The sequence below is a fragment of the Macrobrachium nipponense genome, chromosome 27 (assembly GCF_015104395.2).
Source record: "Macrobrachium nipponense isolate FS-2020 chromosome 27, ASM1510439v2, whole genome shotgun sequence".
Lineage (NCBI taxonomy): Eukaryota > Metazoa > Arthropoda > Malacostraca > Decapoda > Palaemonidae > Macrobrachium > Macrobrachium nipponense.
The window spans coordinates 20,321,069-20,343,568 of NC_087216.1; the positions used below are offsets into that span (position 1 = coordinate 20,321,069).

Sequence of the window (22,500 nt, forward strand, 5' to 3'; positions counted from 1 at the left end):
TAATTAAAGACGATTTATCACAAGGTGAATGAAGCGTATATATATATATGTATATTCGGAAAGTCCGTTTTGTCACACGAGCGTCAAGACGCCCCTTCTCACAACCAACGAGCAACTGCTGGAGGCCTTCGTTCGTAGTTTCCCGACACTTCTGAAAGGGAGAGTTGTCAACAAGATATATACTTTCCCCGCCCCCTTACGCGAACGAACTTTCTGTTTCCGATCGGAATAACGTTCTATTTATAGAAGGCACTACTGAATTATATTACCTGGATAAGAACACACCCACATATAAAGGGCAGAGAAATACTCACCTAAACACACATGGCAACAACATGCCAAAGAAGTGTACAAAACAATGTAACCTGCACAGAACCTACAAAAAAGGGGGTCCAAAAATTCCTACAGCGATATTATAAGACCCCATAAAAACCACAATTACTATAACCTACTTTCACATGCCGGCATATAATTTTTCCCCCCATTTTACTTCCTCTTTTGTGAGTTAAGGGAAAGATAAAAGGAAAAAAAAAAGTAAAGTACACAAGTATTGACATATTCGGGAAAGCCCTCAAGTGCGGGAGCGCCTTGATAGTGCTTCGGGTGGAGAACTGGGTCGTTCCTTAAGTCTTGTTTTATCTCTTGCGAGTGTTTTGACATCGACCGTCATTCTAAAGCAAAAATAAAGCAATCTTGACGTTCAGGCACTTGCGTCATACGCTGCGAAGAAGCACACTTAGCTCAGCCACTTTTCGTAATACCTTGGCATAGACGTAGCTCTGTGCAACAGAGCAGATTAGATGTCACTTACTTTGACATCGTAAAATGAGGATTAAATCCTTAATGCTTTCGAGAATGGGATATGCAAGTGATTTCAACCAAGATTTTCCACTAAATAGACACGTACCATTACGTCCAAAAAAAACTATTAGTTTTCTTTGAATAAATTCAGGATAAATACTGTAATATTAATTTATGTATCTAAAGTTATTCTCATGAATTTCCAGTAATCTAGCGTGTTTGGGCGTGTATGTATATATATACATATTATATATAATATATATATATATATATATATATATATATATATATATATATATATATATATGTGTGTGTGTGTGTGTGTGTGTGTCATTCGAGATACAAATGTCCTTTAATATCTAATTCGTTCTACCTCGGAATTGATATATTTTCATATATGTAAACCGAAGGAGAATTTTTTAGTTGATAATAATTTCGTCCCCTCATGGGATCGAACCACCGTACAGCGGACAGGAACGAAATCAGGACGACATTGACGTTACCGAGTCAGCTAACAGTGAGTCTATAAGTTTATACCGATTCTGACCTTACAAATCACCGTCGAACTCGATATTTCTTAATTAGAATCGATATCTAACCCCCTCTACCATGTTAGCCAATTCGAACGTTTGACAAACCTACGTAGCCATATTATGAATATCTATCAGATCACCGTGATTCATATAAATCATTCGAGCTACAAATGTCCTTTAATATCTAATTCGCTCTACCTCAGAATTGATATATTTTCATATATGTAAACCGAAGGGGAATTTTTTAGTTGATAATAATTTCGTCCCCTCATGGGACCGAACCACCGTCCAGCGGACAGGAACGAGGTAGAGCGAATTAGATAAACGGAGTCGTTCAAATATTCATTTTATTAAAAAATCAAAATAAAAAGACGAATTGAATACTGCACGAGTGTTCACTCAAGAGGGGCACCCCAACTCAAGACTAAGGAAGCCACAAAAATAGTTGCAGGTATTTCTGTCAGTGAGGCAAAGGTAAATTCAATGCAGATATGGTGAGTGATTCAACACAATGAATAAACTAAAATTTCCAGCATATTGTTACTGGTACTTTGTTTAATTGATATCTCGTTATTCATTTTGATACTATAGTTGAAAAACTGTTGTGGGTTTCCACTAAAATTAACTCGATTTCCTAAAACATTCATGTTCTGGAAATTATTCTTGATTTCCACCAACTAATATTTATTTATGGTTACTTAGTCGGTACTTCTGTTAATGTACTTCAACATACATACATCATCCTCATCTTCTTCAGCTTCATCAAACACGTATCAAAATTCTTCGAATACTAGATCTATAACTTTGCAGACAATACACGCTATCTTTCTTCATCAGAGATGCCATAACCTTTGCAACGGCATTTCAAATGACAATTTAGAGTAAAAGACCAAAGGAATTACGGATTACAGTGATTTTACAGCACAATGAAACACACATCAAGGACTTACTAGTCTTGGACATCAGCGGGAACCTGTTGTGAAGAAATGTGTTAAACAAAATAAAAATAAAAAATAATGAATAATAAAAAGAGAAAATGTGAAATAAGTTTCTCGAAAATAACCTGAGATTTTGGGATCGATTTAAAGTGGGGTAATAAAAGTGATGAAAAGACAATCGTATGGCATTATGAACCCAGTCCTCGAACCATTTTACAAAATATTATCTGAGAACAGTAATAAAAAGGAACAATACCTATACATACAAAAGCGACTTACGCGCCTCATCTCTTTCTATTTGGAAAGAATTAAGCCGACAAAGGAAAGAAAGGGGCTTTAAGGAAAGAAACTAAAGCGCTTCAAAAAGAAATATGCAGATCAGTGTACGATGAAAGTAAGTATATTTCCAAGAAAGCATCTGAATTCCTTGAAGAATAAGAGACTCTTTAAAGGGTTCCACTTGAGAAGTGAACAATATCTGGGATTCCACAGGGCACAGGGGAAGTTCAAAAGAACGTTTCAAGAGTTATTTGCATCTCTCTCTCTCTCTCTCTCGTGAGAGAAAATACGCTGTAGTTGGAGTTTGGAATGGTTGCTTGTGCAGATGGCACAACAGCAACTGAGGATAATGAGAAATATAATAAACTAGTGCAAAACATTGAAAAGTTTCAGACTAATGCTAGAAAGTAGATTGTTATTTCACTTACACGAAAATCACTGCCTATCCTCTGCTGATTCTTCGATGAAAGTATGCTCGAAGTCGACTGTGGGTAGGCACACACGGCACTGATCTCCGGATGGAAGAAAAACACTTTTGGCTATAGCATATTCATTAATGGCACGCGCTTGTAGCTCCTAGCATCTTGAACGATAAGTTCAAATCAACTGAGCTGTCATTTATACTAAAATTGTATAAAATCAGAAACTGAGATTACTGGACAATTTAAGCCAAAATGTACGGGAGACTTCAGTCAAAAATCGTATAAAGGTGAAGGATTTTGACAATTAGCACTTGAACTACAATCCATATTCAGCATCATCTAGGTCAGTTAGTAGGTGATAGCATGTCTTTTATTTACCCTTTTACTTGCGATGAATTAAAATACCAAACATAATATCAAGGCACACTAAAACTTGAGTATAATGACAAAAGTATAAGAGTGACAAATCCGTCTGTTCCTTGTGCAAAAGAGGCGATACTGTGATTTGCGAGGCATTTTGGAGCTGTCGTCGACCTAAACAAAATAATACCTTACGCCGAATTTCGAAGCACCAATTCCACTTTTGTTGAAGTTACTCAAAATCGTATTCCGAACAAGAACAAGAATAAGAGGGACTACAAGGTGGAGGATAATAAAACAAAGCATGGAGTTATAATTCAATAGCACACAGGAAGAAACAGATTATAGTTAAAAGTGCACGTACAAATTGATAAGAAATGTCATACTCTATTATAAAACACAAGGAATTAGACAAGCAGACACAGAGAGACGAAGAGACGACAAATTCACAGGACGACACTCAGAGGTGAGAGGAACATGCTGACGTAAAGACACACACAAACTTTCACTGAGGAACAATTTTGAAGCAAGAAAGGGAATGGACAGGAATGACAAGCATAAGGTTAAAACAATGAAAACAACGGGCATGTAAATCTTCAAAACACATAAAACTCAGAGTAAAGAAGCGGTAAAAAAACATTTAAAGAAGAACTGAGGCAGGAAAATCGTGAAAGGGACAGGAAGAGAAAATATACCATTTCATTGGAAATCACTTCGACGAAAATCGGATTCGGGCTGGCAGGTGCAATATTTGTTCCCCCTTGGAAATGTGACACTATCAACAGTCACAGGCATTCCAGGATGGACTTGAGAGTGTAAATGGCACTGGCACTCTGTAAGAAGAGCCACGAATTCCCAGGTCGTCAGTGGTATTTTAACCCAAACTAGTTTCGGATCTTTTATCTGATTTTATCTGTAGGTAGACTGCAAAGAAGTAAAAGAAAAAAAAGACGAACGTAAGGCTATACCTGTCTACCGCTCATTTCATCTTTTCAGAGAAATAAAAATCAAATATGAACGTGGCTACTTGTCACTCATTATTATTACTGAATTATGGCCAGTTGTTTAATCTGTACGAACACTACAAAGAAACTTGTTACTATTACTTTTATTAACTATGGGGGTTTATGAAGCTATCAATTACGCGTTAACAATGGCAACTAATATTCTTTAAAATAAATATAGAGCCCAAACTTTGGCTGATATAGGCGAATAAGTCAAAGGAAAATTCTTTGTAATTAACAATATAGACAAAAATAAAACAAATGTCTACTTATAGTTATCCGACACACATTAATATTATTATTATCATGGAGACCTATAAAACCATAAATCACGCATTAAATACTGTCACTAACAGCCACTTAAATTAATAAATACTACCAAAGTTTTATTGAATTTGGGCGAATGAACTAACGAAAAAGAAAAAAAAAATCCTTTGCAATAAAAATGACCTTCCAGTTATTCAACAAACATTTCGTATAAGCTCATGAAATCGTGACTTTCATTAATGCGTCCAATATTCAATTAACATTGTCAGTATTGCGCAATTCACGCGCGAATATGATGTTGCTTAATGGGTACGAAATTTGAAAGCAGCTATAAAGATGATTTAATCAGGTATAATATCATGAGGACGCGATGAAATGCTTACTGGCTGTGTTACAACTCATTCGTAAATATGAGGGAAATAACTGGCTTAATTAAATTGGAGATTTAATTTCGAAGGACGGTGTAAATTAATTCCCGATGAAAATTAAATCAATGTGTCCAATGAACACCAGAAGAACTCTGGCGCAGAGAATTGAAAATGATATATAAAACAAGGATACTTATTCTATACTTGAAATACTAACTTACCTTTCACCGTTCTAACGACAAGCTAAATTAGGTGATTATCTAAATGAACGTGTAATTAAAACACATACATTAAAAATGGGGCAATTAAACCTTTTTATTAAAAAATTAGGATTCAGGCTCATTTATGAAAAATATAAATATTTTCACTATTCATAATAATCTATAAAACAGTCATAAAATATCTATGTATTCCTCTCTCGATCATCACAAATATAGTAATGACAGGGCAAGACAAAACGCATTCGTCACATTAGAGTTTTCTTCATGCAAACTCGACACCAAAAATGAAAGAAAATAATGACGGTAATTTGGACAATATATATGTAATGCTCTTTGACAATAACGACATCCAAATGTGTGATTGACATCAGTCAGCCATGTCTCAGTTCATTGGAATTAAATAACAATCCGTACTATCTTTTTAATAGCGTTGGGGACACTACCTTCAAGCATCCTTTTTCACATAAAATGTGCAAAAAAATTAATGTGAAGTAATGAATTTCATTCCACTTAAAATAATTATATAAATATGTATGTATATATATATTACACATACATGTATATAAAATATATACATATATATAATATATATATACATACTCATGTGGCAATCTCATTCACATTGCAGTATTAATCATATTATAATCCAAGATGCTGCATACTCATTTCACAAGACAGAAAGTTCAGTCATTTTACTTTCCTTTTTCCTATACCGTACCTTTTGCACAACTGACGTTTTTATCTGGAAGGAATAAGTAAAATTGGCTTAATATGGGTCGTAGAAGCAAAACAGAATATCCACAAAGTACAGTAATTCGTCAATACATTGAACAGAGAAGATCAGATTATAGCCTAGAATAAGTAAAACGAAGGACAATATTCCTGAGCTCAGAATGAAAGAAGGGAAGAATTAATCTGAAAAAGAAATGATGGGTATTAATAGGTCAACAATTCCATTACTTTCTATAAAGTTTCACGCTGTCAATGAATAGCTGATGTTTGAACTACAAAAAGAAGTGAATTATATATGTCAAATAATTGGTGCAACAATAAATAATCGTCTAGTTCCTCATTTGTATGATAATTACCCTTTGAATTATTTATGATTGTCGGAGGGCTGTAGGTTATATTCTCTCTATCCTAAACTAAGGCCATCATATAGTTAGGTGAATGCAAACTATAAATAAATACTTTACCAAACAACGTACAAGCTTTAAATATATATATAATATAATATAATATAATATAATATAATATAATATAATATAATATAATATAATATAATATATACATATATATATATAATGTGTAAATATATATACATTTACATATCTTTATATATATGCATACACACACACACACATATATATATATATATATATATATATATATATATATATATCCTATATATATATATATATACATATATATAAACATATACATACATATATACATATATATGTTTATATATCAAAATTTAGGAAGTATACACAAATCAAAATTTAATAAAGTTGTGCCTGGGTATCGTCTCATCAAAAGCCATAAATATATATCTTTAAAAAGTAAAGTACTTCAAGATTTTAAAGATTTTTAGATCTAACCAATCACGACCATGAAAGCCTTGACTACGGTTCAGAGTTCAGACTTGAATACTTGAGGTTTCAGGACGAATTTTGATATTAAAAATTTTATACACGAAGATTCAAAGATGGTTTATAGTCGTGTTGCATATGCAAACGTGTGCGACAACTCAACAATGAATTAGTGGGCCGTCGCACGAATTTATTGCACGCAAACAGACCAATCTAGGGAGAATGCCTCCTACTTCTTCCTCTCTCATACTAACATGCATAGTTGTTAAACATACAAAGAACCATACTGGATACGGTTAAATTTTAGTCCTATATGCAGCCTGGACTGTGAAGTTATCGCGTTGTAATGGTGCACAAAAATTATTTTTAAACTGTCACCAAACCCACATTATAATCTAGCGAACCAGATTATACTGAAGCACTTATGAAAGTCAAATCAGTCGTCAACGTCACTCGATTCATCCGAGTCAGGTGAAACTCTTTCCATTCAATATTTCCAGTCTTGTTTTTTCTGGGGTGGTTAGGTAAGAACGTAGGGTTCTCTGTCCATTCCATTTCCCGAGAGAATTAGGGGAAAAATAGTATTTAATGGCTTGCCCTAATACGGCCTCACATAAGGAGCCTTATTTCCGAGACAAACACTGACCAAATGGACCTCAGACCACTAAAGAAAACCGTACTCATATAAAAGACTAGGGGAAACCTACGTACACTATCGAGAAAGGAAAAAGAGAGAGGGAGAGCGCAAAAAAAAAAAAAAAGGTACTCGGGCGGCTGTAACAGTGACCGACCGACCTCGCCATTGTTTTTTCAAGCGACCCGTTCTCTGCAGGTTCAGCGGCTTCCCCCGAAGTAGGGACCCGTTCTCTGTCTGGCTCCTTCTTTTCTCTCATCACCTGTTGATATCCTTCCCTTCCATTGTGGCTCTCTGTGTAAACGGATACACGTTGAGGGGAGAGACGCACGGTCTTCTCCCCTCGTTTCCATGACATAAAGAAGGATCAGGGAGGGAATCCTAGATTCGGTGGGGAAGATTTTTTTTTCTTTTTTTTTTATTGACAAGAGCTGCTCCAGGGGTATATGGGGTCGCCCAGTTTGAGGATATGGTGAGGAAATAGATATGCTCTGTCTACTGGGTTATTTTACACATGCAGTATAAGTGCGAAAATTAAATAAAGAATAAAAGACCTGTCCGTATTTTCGACAATAATTTTTTTCAGATTTATAAGAAGAAATAAATATGAAGAGAGAGAGAGAGAGAGAGAGAGAGAGAGAGAGAGAGAGAGAGAAGAATAAATTAAAAAATGGAATTACCAATACAAAATCATCCAATGATATCTGATGAGACCGCTGAGAGACAGACACACATATACACACACACACAGAAAACAAAATTACAATATACCCATACTCTATGTAGATATTAACAAACGCTTCTTCTATTCTAAATGAGGAACCAATAACCCGTTTCCACAGAGTGGATGAAACCTGATTAAAATACCGCAAAGGCACCACAAAAAGCGTACAAAGGACCGAGACCTTACCGAATCTATAAAGACGCTAAGATTTACGAAGACCAGACCGTGCAACCACACTAAAACTCCTCTTCTCTGCTTACAACCCTTTTGTACCGAATTAGATTTACATGTAACCGAGAAAATAAAAACACGCTGCGGTAATTAGACTTTCGTCAACGTGGTTTCCGAAATGAAATTAGTTCGCTGTAACTCGAATTTTTTAATGTCTCCTTATTCTGCGGCTCCATTCATTAATAAAAAAAATGAGGGGGGCGCGTTCCTGGAACACTGCCTTCATTTTATCATAGTCCCTAATCCTAATGAGAAGGAGGATTATAATAGCCCTCTTCATGCTTATAATATAATACGGTATTGCAGGTTATTAAAAAATAATATAATGCTACTGTGGTTTCCTGATGCTACGTAAGTCAGGAATGAAATTAAACAAGGGATATAGCCTACCCTCTCTCTCTCTCTCTCTCTCTGTATGTATGTATGAGAGAGAGAGAGAGAGAGAGAGAGAGAGAGAGAGAGAGAGAGAGAGAGATTTCCCTTTTTTTAATTTCATTGCCCACTTACATAGTATTTGGAAGCCACAGTAGCATTATATTTTTTTTTTAATATATATATATATATATATTATATATATATTTTTATATATAGTATATTATATATATATATATATATATTAACAACTACGTTGATACCACAATGTTGTGATCGCGCCACCTCATTATTTACCCAGGAATATTGCTGACAGATGACTGATTTCGAGGGCAATTACAGCACCAGCTGGAAATTGGCGTTGATGTCCCTGGAAGCCCTTAAAAACTCGTTGTGAACTAGAGCTATTGCAGAACTTTCGACCCATAGAAAATGCCTTTTCAAATCCCAAGTGTTGTCTGTGAAACGGATGGTTAAACAATTCTCGGGTTTCCTTATCTTGATCTTTAATCCGAACTCTCTTTCAATAATTTTCTTGATACGGTCTCCTAGTTTATTTTTGAAAAAATATGGAATATTGGCGTATATGGGTAGTTTTGGTACATCAAAGGAAGGGGCATTTTCCGTGAACTTTAAGTTAAGTAATTTGTTTACCATTTTATAAAATACCTCCGTAGGGTACGAGTTAATTAAAAAATAATCTTGTAAAGATTCAATTTCAGTGTGGAATGATTTCCAATCAGAAGCATACCTAAGTGCTCTAAAAACCAAAGTGGAGATGGCACTTAGTTTAAAATTGATGAAGCACGAACTATAAAAATTATTCCCCATTCCTGTGAAGGTGTGTCCTATAAACAGGAGTATTAAACTTATTATTATCTCTGGGTATCTTGATATCTAAGAAAGGTAAGCAATTATCTTTTTCATTTTCTATGGTGAAGTTTATGTTACTGTGCTTAGTATTCACGAACTCCAAAATAGCATCACCCTGCCATGCATGTCTAAGTAAAATAAAATTAAAAGCACCTCTCTGTAAAATTGAAATGAACAAAAAACATTTTTCGATAATTGACAATACCCAGCACAGCCAATATGTAACGACACTTGAGTCTTTACATATCAAGCACCTCGTTCCTTCCCTCAATTCTAGTCAATCAGCTTTTCTTGGCGTAGTTGAGATCTGGGCAAACGACTGTCCTACAGCCATTCTTTTCTTGGTCCCTTCCGCTTTAATAAGGTTATTAATATTCCTTTTAAAATCCAAAATTTCTTCAATTTTAATGTCACCTTGCAAATAATTTTAGTATTTTTAGCTTTTAACAATAATTTTTATGAATAACTTTAGTATTTTATGTTTTCTTTTTTTAAAATAGCAAGTAAACTTTAATTATGTATTTTTTATAAATGTGAATTGATTTTACATCACAGACTGATGATGTGTCAGGATGACAAGAAACGTATCATAATAAACTCCTAAATTGATCTTCTGAGTTTCGGTAACCCTCTGATGTCTACATGTTCGCACCTTTTGATAGATATATATTTATATAAATATATTATTAATATAAATTATATATATATTATATATATCTATATATTAAACTCCTCATTTTGTTCATCCAAAGTCCACTAAAATTGCGAGAAACAAGTATGTTAATTACGTTAGGCACTTGCACCTAAATGACCTCAAACACAGGCATATACCACACTACACCATTGAAATAACTTTTCTTATCTCCAAAGTATTCGTAACTTTTACCAAAACTCCGAATCTAACTTTTCTTTAGATAACCAGAATAATTTCCATGATGCAACACCGCCAAAAAAAAAAAAAAAAAAAAAAAAAAAAAAAAAAAAAAAAACAAAAAAAAAAAAAAAAAAAAAAAAAAAAAAAAAAAAAGTACCTGCAGCAAGCATTTTTTTTTTTTTTTTTTCTTAATGGACCTGGGTTTTATCAATCTCATTTTTGGATATGGGTTATGTCACATAGTCATTTTTAGATATTTGATATATATTTTTTTAACTGTAAAATCACACTTGTCCTGGAGAAAAGTTTAAAATTATCATTCAATTACCATTACAAATTATAAACGTTCTCAATTATCTGTTATTTACCGTTATTAACATATTCAATTACCATTCAATCATCATTCTGTTGTTGAAAATACGAAGACATATCGTAATTCTATTTTGCATGTCTTGTAATATCAATGTTAACACATACTACCATATCGCGAGTAAACTTGTCTCTCAAACCAAAGATAACTTTTTCCAATAGGATGTTCTTTTTCTAAGGCGAGTGAGAGGTAATTTTTTTCTCTCTCTCTTCCTGGTTTGGCGATATCCACACTGGTATTAAAACAGCCATCTTTTATTGGCTCTTCTATGTGAATGTCCTTAACGTCTGCGACGTGGTAAGTTTTTGCCTCGAGGCGAGTGTCGGAAGTTGTGAGTTTCCTATCCTAATTCTAAAAGGCAAATTTGTTCATCACTCTAATCTATAGATTTCTGGTATTCTCTTTTCTCCCTTTCAAAGCTAGTCTAATAAGAAGGCCATTCAGTTGATGCCATATTCATTCCATATGAAATATGGTGTTCGAACACAGCTAAATAATGCATATAGAACAGAGTTTTACACCCTTAGGAGGTCCAGACTTCTTTGAAACTAAGAATAGCGCAGTCAATTAGGAATCATTACGGACAATGATTGCAACTCTAAGTAAATATACGTTACAGCAAAACATTTTGAATAAACGAGGAATAACAGTTTAACTTCTCGCTAATTTGAATCGGCTCAAAAATAACACAAGATATATCATTAACATACTAAATACTCTTACTTAAATCACACTTGACCCACTCCTTTAGATTAAAGGCCATTTTGACCCATGGCCGCTTGTACTTAACACACACTTCTGTAGCTATAGAATTGTACGTACAGCCTCGCGTCATCACCTGAGTTCGGATCGGTGCGAGTTTTAAAAACTCATGAATTACGAAGGGTTATTCAAGGACGCCACATTATTTGAAGGCGGATGTACGGAAAACAGGGCATTTAGTATTCCGTTACATGCTCTAAATTATTTCGCTTATATTACCACGGCAAGTAACCCGCCCCTTACAAAGTGTGGCAACATACCATTTTTTCATCTTTCTTTATTCAATAACGCCCCAAAAATCCCACCCACTCAAAAAAAAAAAAAAAAAAAAAAAAAAAAACTCCGCACTGCATGCAGAAATTTGCAGGATACTTCGCGCGCACGAGCGCACGGAGCAATATCATTGCATTAGTCCAACAAAAGGAAAAAAAAACTCACGAAGACCTGCAAAGCGAAACGTGTACCATACTATTTTAAAATACAAAGGATAAAAGGTACACACACCCACACACACACACATACACAAAGCTTTGGCAACAGCGACCACAAAATAAATGCGTTTAAATCGCATGATATATTTACAGGAAGTCTGCCATATAATGCAGCTCGATGGTATTCAGCGCAAAAAAATATTTCAAAACATGAAAACACTTTTAACGTGGGACAGCGTTTCCTGGTGTCCGTGAATATGCGGACAGTCCTTTACACTCTCAAACTTTTTTTTTCGTTTTAGTCAGTGTTAACAATCAGTTTTTGCAATGAAATCGCTCATTATGTCTTTTTTCGAAAATATTTTTAGTGTATGAACTGTACACTGTCTATCGATACGGCCTCGTCATAATGCAACATCAAGAATATGCTAAACTACGGTAATGCAAGTGTAAAAAATATGCTAAACTACGGTAATGCAAGTGAAAAAAATATGCTAAACTACGGTAATGCAAGTGTAAAAAACATGCTAAACTGTGGCAATGCAAATGTAAAAAAAAAATGTGCTAAACTATCACAATGTAAGTGCATAAAATATGCCAAACTATGGCAACGAAACAAATAAAAAAAATTTGCTAAACCAAGGCATTGCAACAATGAAAAAATACGCTAAACTATGGTAAGAAAAATATATGCTAAACTATTCAATGCAACAGTGAAAAAAATATGCTAAACTACGGTAATCCAACAGTGAAAAAGTATGCTAAAATATGGTAATGCAACTGCGAAAAAATATGCTAAACTACGGTTATGCAACAGTGAAAAAAATATGCTAAACTATGTCAATGCAACAGTGAAAAAATATGCTAAACTGCGGTAATGCAACAGTGAAAAAAATATGCTAAACTATGTCAATGCAACAGTGAAAAAATATGCTAAACTACGGTAATGCAACAGTGAAAAAGTATGCTAAACTGCGGCAATGCAACAGTGAAAAAATATGCTAAACTGCGGTAATGCAACAGTGGAAAAATATGCTAAACTGCGGTAATGCAACAGTGAAAAAATATGCTAAACTGCGGTAATGCAACAGTGGAAAAATATGCTAAACTGCGGTAATGCAACAGTGGAAAAATATGCTAAACTGCGGTAAAGCAACAGTGAAAAAAATATGCTAAACTATGTCAATGGAACAGTGAAAAAATATGCTAAACTACGGTAATGCAACAGTGACAAAGTATGCTAAACTATGGTAATGCAACTGCGAAAAAAATATGCTAAACTATGGTAATGCAACAGATAAAAAAAATATGATAAATTATGGAACGCAATTGTGAAAAAATCTGCTAAACTACGGCAATGCAACAAATTAAAAAAATATGCTAAACTATGGCAAGGTAACAAATAAAAAAATGATAAACTATGGCAATGCAACTCATTTTAAAATTAGCTGAACTATGGCATTCCAACAAATAAAAAAATATATGCTAAACTATGGCAATGCAAAAACGTCAAGAATATGGTAAACTACCCATAGCCAATGCCCTTGCAAGATTGCTGGAGTCACGACTTTCACAAATAAGAAGCAATCTTCAAGACACGAAAAAGGAGAAACCTTATCTCAGAGGGAAAAGAAACGCAGAAATTATGCAACAATCCAAGTTTAAATCAAAGGGATGGATAGCCACTGGCAGCCATCTGAAGGGCTTATTGGTCTTCACAGGGATTTAGAGCAACAATGTGAATGCACATGCATAGCTCAGCTTCCTCCGTTGGTCATGAAAAGCAAACTGCTCCCACCAAAGGAAAATATCGGAGTCTTTTAACTTCATTTTCGTCTTGCTCTTCCCCAACCATCAAGAAGCAAAAGTATATTCTATTGTCTTTCCCGTGAGGTAATCGGAGATCTATAAGACTTCACAGTTGAAAAACGAGATAGTTAGAGCAACAGTCTTAGATTAAATCCAGTTTGCTCATGCACCAGACACAGACAAACAAACAAGACATACTTATACACACACGGTATATATATATATATAATATATATATATATATTATATATATATATATATATATGTGTGTGTGTGTGTGTGTGTGTGTGTGAGAAAGCCCCTCGAAAAATCATACAGCTGATTGCCAGGTTTTAATAAGAAGATATCAAAGCACTTTAACCAATTCTTAAAGATAAATTTTTAGAATAAAATTGGACAGCGTTTTAAAGGATAGCACGGACCATTACCAATCAGTTCCGCTCTTCAGGTAAGCACACAATATATCACTCACTCAACCCAGCGGCCTCTCGGGTCTCACTGTCAACCATTACCACGCACGTAATACTACTATTTTCTACTGCAATTTTCAGTAAAGTCAAGAGCGGAGTTCATAAGTTTTTCTTCTACTGCAATATTCATTAATAGTTGGTTTCTTCCAAATAAAGAGCGGAGTCCAAAAGTTTTTATCTTTTTTTTTTGGGGGGGGGCGCATCTTTTTAATAAAAAGCCACAATATGGCCAACTTCATTCCCCTGGAATTGTGGACGTCCCCCAGGTGGAATAGAAGCAATAACGCTAATGTAGGTATAGTGGAAGAAGGATCTGTATTACTCAGTGGAATACGTGAAATATATATAGATATACAATACTTTGATGATTATTCCTCCATCATTTAGTAGCGGTACTTTTCCTCGCTACCAGTTAAACATAAGTTAGGTGGGCGTCATACTCTGCGTAAAAACCTCCTAAGGGATCGATTACCCTTTACTTCTTTTCCATAAGTTTTTTTTTTTTATTTATTTATATAAGTATGTAGACGACTATATTGAGTGGGTAGAGTCTGAACGTAGTCCACCTGATTTACCATAAAATAAAGTTATTTTCATGCAACAAAAATAAATGCTACCTACTGGTAATGTTTAAAATACGCACACACATACATACATACGCACTTGCGCACACACAAATGCTTACAAACAGAGCTCATCATCATCCCACTAAACCATTTTGACATTGGATATTAATGCCGGCCCTTTCTAATTCCTCTTTTAAACAGTCAATCCAAGGGCGTTTTCTAAGTCTCATATCTACTATTCAGCCTCAAATGTTATACAAGTTAATACCCGTAATGTTAGCCTTTTTTTCCTTTAATTCACATTTAATAATGACACTTCACTTCCATAATGGAGGCTCAACAACACCTTTATATAGTCCCTTCTGGGCTTCCATAAACATTACAAACTTTTTCTTTAATGTTTTTTTTTTTTTAACTATCATTCCCTTTTTGAAATTTGGGAATATTGTTTTCATATTTCCAGTGCTTCATCTTGCATCAGAACTCTAGACAGGATTGATGATTCTGTAGCAATTTGCCTAATAAATGTCCACACTTTCATCCCTTCTCTCACCATTGCAAGGCGACTTGTTTACCCATTTTCTTCTCTGCCCGTTTTCTCTTCCTATTACTCTGGTCAATGCCTCACTGAGTTCTAGCAGAGAGAGATCCCCTTTTTTTCTACTAGACCCTTGGCCGTCAGAGTGACGTCAGTTTTCTATCTAACCATTAGCGGTCAGGCTGCCTTCACCACAGGTTCTTAAAATATGAAATCATCGGCTCATTAACAGTTTCTCTCCCTAGACTTTCAAGCCCTGGAATTTTTTCATGCATATGTTTTCCTAACTCCAATATCTTATCGCTTCCCTCTAGTTTAAACCTTTATTATCCTTTTCCTTAACCCACTTATGCCAGGGTTTTCAACGGATGAGGGCAATCGGCTGTCTGTCTCTTTGTTCTTAAAAGGTAAAAATTAATTGATACAACCACCCGCTCACTTGTGTAAACAAACGAACACTGACAAGGACTCAGAACACGCTTTTATATCATCAGCATACCTTGGGAATTTACCATATGCAATTTGCAATACAGTGTTGGTAATTGCAAGAATTTATTATCCCACATCCATGAATATGAAGCAGATAATTCAGTTACACAATAATACTGACAAAAAGCAATTCCTCACAAATGAAGATAAAAATACACAAAACGAGGACAATTGTTTGGAAGTCCATCATCGCTTGCATATACAAATAAAATTCTCTCTCTCTCTCTCTCTCTCTCTCTCTCTCTCTCATATAATATATATATATATATATATATATATATATATATATATATATATATAATATATATAGAAGACTAGTAAGGGGGCTCAAGCCCTACAGATATCACAAGGCGGAGAGGTAAAGGCATGTCTCAGCGTACTACATAATTTATTGCCGACGTTTCACATCGTCTTCGATGCATTTTCAAGGCTGGGAATTGATAAAAATACAAACATATAAGACACGTCACTGATAAAACACGGTATATATTTAAAATTGGACACTAAAACATTTAAAAGGTAAAATTACTATACAACAACACTAGGTTGGAGAGACAACCTACCAGGGTAAAAAATAGAAGGTGACTGAAGGACAGAGCGGGGAGAAAAAAGAAAAAAGAAAGAAAAAACACCCACCCACACACACAAAACTATACAAAAGACGAGAGACAGAACTTAAGTAAACAAACAAGTGGTTAGGCTATAAACAACTGAACTGATGAGGACTGCGCATTTAAAATTCGGTACATTGTTCTTGATTGAAATGGATTCCAGTGTTAAAAGTTCATCATCCTTAATTTGCTGATGAACAACAGTGATACCGCTTGGACATCGATGATTTTAAAATTATTGGATTAGCCAATAAGGATGATGAAGTTTTAACACTGGAATCTATTTTAATCAAGACCAATGTACCGAATTTAAATACGCAGTCCTCATCAGTTCAGTTGTTTATAGCCTAACCACTTGTTTGTTTACTTAAGTTCTGTCTCTCGTCTTTTGTATAGTTTTGTGTGTGTGTGGGTGTTTTTTCTTCTTTTTCTTTTTTCTCCCCGCTCTGTCCTTCAGTCACCTTCTATTTTTTACCCTGGTAGGTTGTCTCTCAACCTATTGTTGTTGTATAGTAATTTTTTACCTTTTAAATGTTTATTGTCCAATTTTAAAAATATTATTACCGTGTTTTATTCAGTGACGAGTCTTATATGTTTTGTATTTTTATCAATTCCCAGCCTTGGAAAATGCATCGAAGCGATGTGAAACGTCGGCAATAAATTATGTAGTACGGTGAGACATGCCTTTAGCTCTCCGCCTTGTGATATATATATATATATATATAATATATATATATATATATATAGATATATATATATATGAAATGGGTTTTGTAAAAGTTGACTTTGCAGATCTATAAAATTGTAGTTTTATATATGTGTATATATATATATATATATATATATTAAATATATATATATATATATTTGAAATGGTAAATTTTGTAAAAGTTGACCTTTGCAGTCTATAAATTGTAGTTTTCTATTATATATATATATATATATATATATATATATCATATAATATATATCATATATATACTTTCTTTTCTGTTCCACGACTTTAAAGATCGCACACGCACACGATATATTCGTGTTTACAAGTGAATTCTGACATTTAATTATCTCCTGCCTATTTTGTAATTCTAGAGCTTCTCGGCCTTATTAGAGTCACAAGGAATCCCGCCCACTCTTACTCGCAGACGCAAGAAACCTAATATCTTGATTATAAATAGAATTCTTCACTTTCTCATTTCCTCTCTCTCTTTAGACACCACACACACACACATACACACACATAAACACACACACCACACACACACACACACACACACATATATATAATTATAATAATATATATATTATATATAGTTATATATATATATATATATGTGTGTGTGTGTGTGTGTGTGGGTGTGTGTGTTTAGTTATAGAAATGAATGTTACTATGAACTCATTAGTGCCTCCATTAAGCATTAAAGGTCACCATAATCTTAGTTTTTATTGTGTTTCCTGTCGACCATCGCATTTAGGTCTTCGGCATCCACGCCTACGCAATAACTAAGGGAACAACTAATTGACAAGGGCCATAACCTTACTTAAGAACCCTAAGGTGATAGTTCTAGAAATAAAAAGGTCATCCAATTAATATTTTCCTTTAATGAATGATAAATGATTTAACGAGACTTCTAAACATATAGAACACATTTAAGCGAAGAGAGAAAGCTCTCCCATCCTTATTTAGATCATAAATGGAGTTTTCCTTTTTTTTTCTTCGACCGTTTCCAAGATTTCCAAATAAACGAAAAACCAACTGAGGAAACGAAGAGGAAGAAAGCTATCTTCCTCCTTGCAAACCAAAAATGGAATTCCTGCTTTATTTCCCGTTTGGAATATTGCACTGGGAATTGTTCCTGGCATAGTCTTCTCTTCATTCCGGAGCAACACCTGAGTTCACTCCAGAGATATGGAAGTGAGATATAAATTGAGAACTACACTGTAGCGAATCTCATAACAGCAGTATACCACAGACGGGATATAGATATGCGCTCCCGGATATATACCATTGCCATACCCTTCCTTCCTAGACAAAACCAATCTCTTTTCTATGAATATTCATTGGCTGTTCACAACAGTGATACCTTTTTTTTTCTCTTCTTCTTCTTCTTATTTAAAGAAGACAGAGTTTAATTTTGGTGAGAGGAGAATCGTCTGTAGACACGTATGAGGAATGAAATGAACGTGGATAATTCTGTACCAGTTGCACTTCTTTGAAAGGTTAAAGGGTGAGTTCTTTATATATATATGATATATATATATATTTAATATTATATTATATATATGTGTGTGTGTGTGTGTATATATATATATATATATATATATATATATATATATATATATAGTATCACATCACCGTGATTCATATATACGCATTAAGATACAAATGTCCTTTAACATCTAATTCGCTCCACCTCGGAATTAATATATTTTCATATATGTTGACCGAAGGGGAATTTTTAAGCTGATAAGAAATTCGTCTGCTCATGGGCGCGAACCACGGGACCAAGAATAGAGTTGGAATATGTGATTTTGGCCTAAAGACAAGCACTGGGAACCATAAAGTCACGGAACAAGAAAGAATTCAAGACGTACGCGAATTTCTTTACCAACAAGGTTACCACGAGAGATTTAAGTTAACGCCGCCTACAAATCCCTGTCGTTCTCAGGTTTACTATATATAAAGCTAGCCAACAATAATCTTGTACCCGGTGACGTATATTTCGCAATTAATTTCTGTTTATAGGAACCCCGGGACACGTAACAACCATGCTGACATATTAAGGAAATTCCTAGAACTAATGTGACAGGTTAATCCACTGTTACAGTGTGAAAGAGCTGCATTTATTGAGGCAACTATCTGTTTAATAAGGAAACTAAAAAAAATCCGTATGGGAAAACACATCCTGTTTTTTGTTTTTTTACCTCAGTTCAAGCACAATAGTATAAATTTGGGTAGATCCCCAGCATTCTTCATATATATCTTCGTTCATCTGTCTGTCATTTTCTTTCAGTGTCGTAAGTAAAACTATAAAAATCGAAAACAATTATTCTGTGGTACTCCATATTCATATGTTATGTCCATAATATTATATAGTTATAATAAAATATATTCTAATAATAATAATAAGATTAATAATAATAATAATATTATAGTAAAGCTACTTTGCAGTAATAAGTAGTACGAGCACCAACCTGAGAGAGTGATAGAAAACGATCAGGCAAAGATCCTCTGGGACTATGGTATCAGAACAGATAGGGTGATACGTGCAAATAGATCAGACGTGACGTTGATTGACAAAGTCAAGAAGAAAGTATCACTCATTGATGTCGCAATACCATGGGACACCAGAGTTGAAGAGAAAGATCTGAAAATGGAAATAAGAAGGATATGGGATATGCCAGTGGAAATTATACCCATAATCATAGGAGCACTAGGCACGATTCCAAGATCCCTGAAAAGGAATCTAGAAAAACTAGAGGCTGAAGTAGCTCCAGGACTCATGCAGAAGAGTGTGATCCTAGAAACGGCGCACATAGAAAGAAAAGTGATGGACTCCTAAGGAGGCAGGATGCAACCCAGGACCCAGCACTATAAATACACCTCCAGTCGAATTGGAGGACTGTGATAGAGCAAAAAAATAAAAAAAAAAATAGAAATAATAATAATAGTAATACCTCGGAAGAATAACCTCAGCAGCGTTACACTTGTAGAGAATCTCTATTTTTCGAATAGCGGCTTTTTCAGTATACTACTTAAACAGGGTAGTGGAGGGCCTAGGGATTGATTGAATTATTAGTTCTTGCTGGCGTCGCAACGACGAGAGGACCTATGGAGGTCATTACCAAATGCAGGGTCGAGATCGGTGTATATACTAATATTTTAATTTTTACAGATAAGCTATATCATAGTCATTAAAGTCATTTCCTGGCCGATTTCCTGCAAACGAGCACCCTGACTTTGTTACACTGTTTGGGCGATACCTTCAAACATGTAAGAGGAATTCCTACGAAAAGGAAAGCGCCGTGAGACACACACACACACACATACACTGACGGAGAGCAAAGACGAAATACTAACACACACACACACACACACTGACGGACAGCAAAGCGGAGATACTAAGTGAGATCTCACATTCTTTGCATAACTTCGCATAATGCCTCAGTTCTGCACCAAGCTTCTGAGATCACCTGAGCGTGACAGACAGTGACGGACGGACAGATAATTGCGAGGATATAAACATCACCAAACTTCGAAAAACACGTCCATCCTACTTATTTTTGTGCCGAAAAACAATTACGACAAGTTTAAAACACCAGAATGCTTAGAGCAGCTGACCTAATGAAGCTGAGAGAGAGAGAGAGAGAGAGAGAAGAGAGAGAGAGAAGAGAGAGAGAGAGAGAGAGAGAGAGATTCTAGAACGATCGCCCATCTGCCAAATTCAAGAGTAGTAATTCCTCGCCTAAACGTTTCAGTAGTGACAGTGACCGGTCTACCTGACGAAGCACCGGAACGAGATGACATCAAACCGTTGCCTCAATTACGGTAATTGGGAGGCTCAAAGGGCTACTTGCTGTTACGCCAATAGCTGTTAGTAATTATTTACAGTAGGCAGATATTCGCGGAATAAATTCCAGGAGCCAATACATTACGTGGATCAGCCTCGATGTTACTAGGATTTGGAGGTAACGAGTAGGCTTCAAGGAAATGATATAATGGTAATAGAAAATAATAACTGCCCAATTCTTACTTTATCTGAATTATCATATTTATTCCCAGCTTCTTCCCTTACCTTTGTTATCAAATATAGACATCTCATTTTACAGATGCTCTCTCTCCATACTAAATCTTTCTTCATTATATAATCCATCACACTCATGACATATCAAATATGCAAGTTTCACAAAGAAACATCTATTTACGGATTTAGTTACGACGGCATTTGACTAAAATTAGCACCGACTATACATTAACTAAGCTGGGCAACTTTCAGCCATTCGACGCTCTAATACAGTGAAATGAGTAAGATGGAGTGGTTGGAGTGCAAACATCCTACAGCTATGCCTACAGTGCACCAAGTGAGGTGCACTGTCGGCACTAAAAAATTCAGGTAGCTAATTTTTGGAACCGACCTTATATATGTTTTACGCTCTTCAGATCGAATTATGTATTTGCCAATGTAAATGATTAACAATATATTCGACATGAACCATAAACATACAGATATATCCATAAAAAAAGAAATTAAAAAAAATTTCTTTCTCTTCCCGAAAAGGAACAAAGACCCTGGAACGCCTATTTCAACTTGTTGATCATGCCCTGCGCTTTTTCAAAAGTTTACAGATGAGTCATGCCCTTCTCTCTCTCTCTCTCTCTCTCTCTCTCTCTCTCTCTCTCTCTCTCTCTCTCTCTCTTTGCATAAGCATTTCTTCTGAATTGGAACTCGTAATAAGGGCCGATTTAAACATCCGATTTTTCTATTTGGTTTGTCAGTTAGACTAATTTTTCTTTCTCTCTCTCTCTCTCTCTCTCTCTCTCTCTCCAGCGAATGAGCAACAAGTTTGCATTAATTTCTACTACTGAGCACACGCCAAAGCCCTCACTACCTTTGCTTTTAATGCCTTAATTTACCTTCCCCAGAAGTTCCTTTCGAAACTAATATTCAATTCAGTAATATTCATTTTTGTTAAGTGATATACAGTAGATGTAAAAATGGGCGTCCAGGAAATGGAAAGAACTCAAACGTATTGATCCGCACGCCCACACCCCACCCCACCCCACCCCACTAAACCCCCTTCTCTCTCTCACTCCCCCTCCCACGCCCCGCGTCAGGAGCAAGCCGCCTTTTTGCTACAGCGCTGCTGCTGCCCAGGCGGGAAGACCTTCCACGCCTGAGTCTCGCAGGAGACACTACTTAAAGGAGCGCTACAATAATGGTCGAGCGATGGACGGACGCGTCC

General features: G+C 35.2%; 1 protein-coding gene across 3 annotated transcripts in view; it reads right to left on the minus strand.

Annotated features, from left to right (window-relative positions):
* Positions 1-22,500, minus strand: part of LOC135200888 (uncharacterized) — a 1,536,981-nt gene that overhangs the window by 867,446 nt on the left and 647,035 nt on the right. For all 3 annotated transcript variants that reach the window (XM_064229627.1, XM_064229624.1, XM_064229626.1), the window contains one exon: positions 5,912-5,935. In XM_064229627.1, the coding sequence (XP_064085697.1) occupies positions 5,912-5,935 (24 nt within the window). The remainder of the gene's footprint in view (positions 1-5,911; positions 5,936-22,500) is intronic.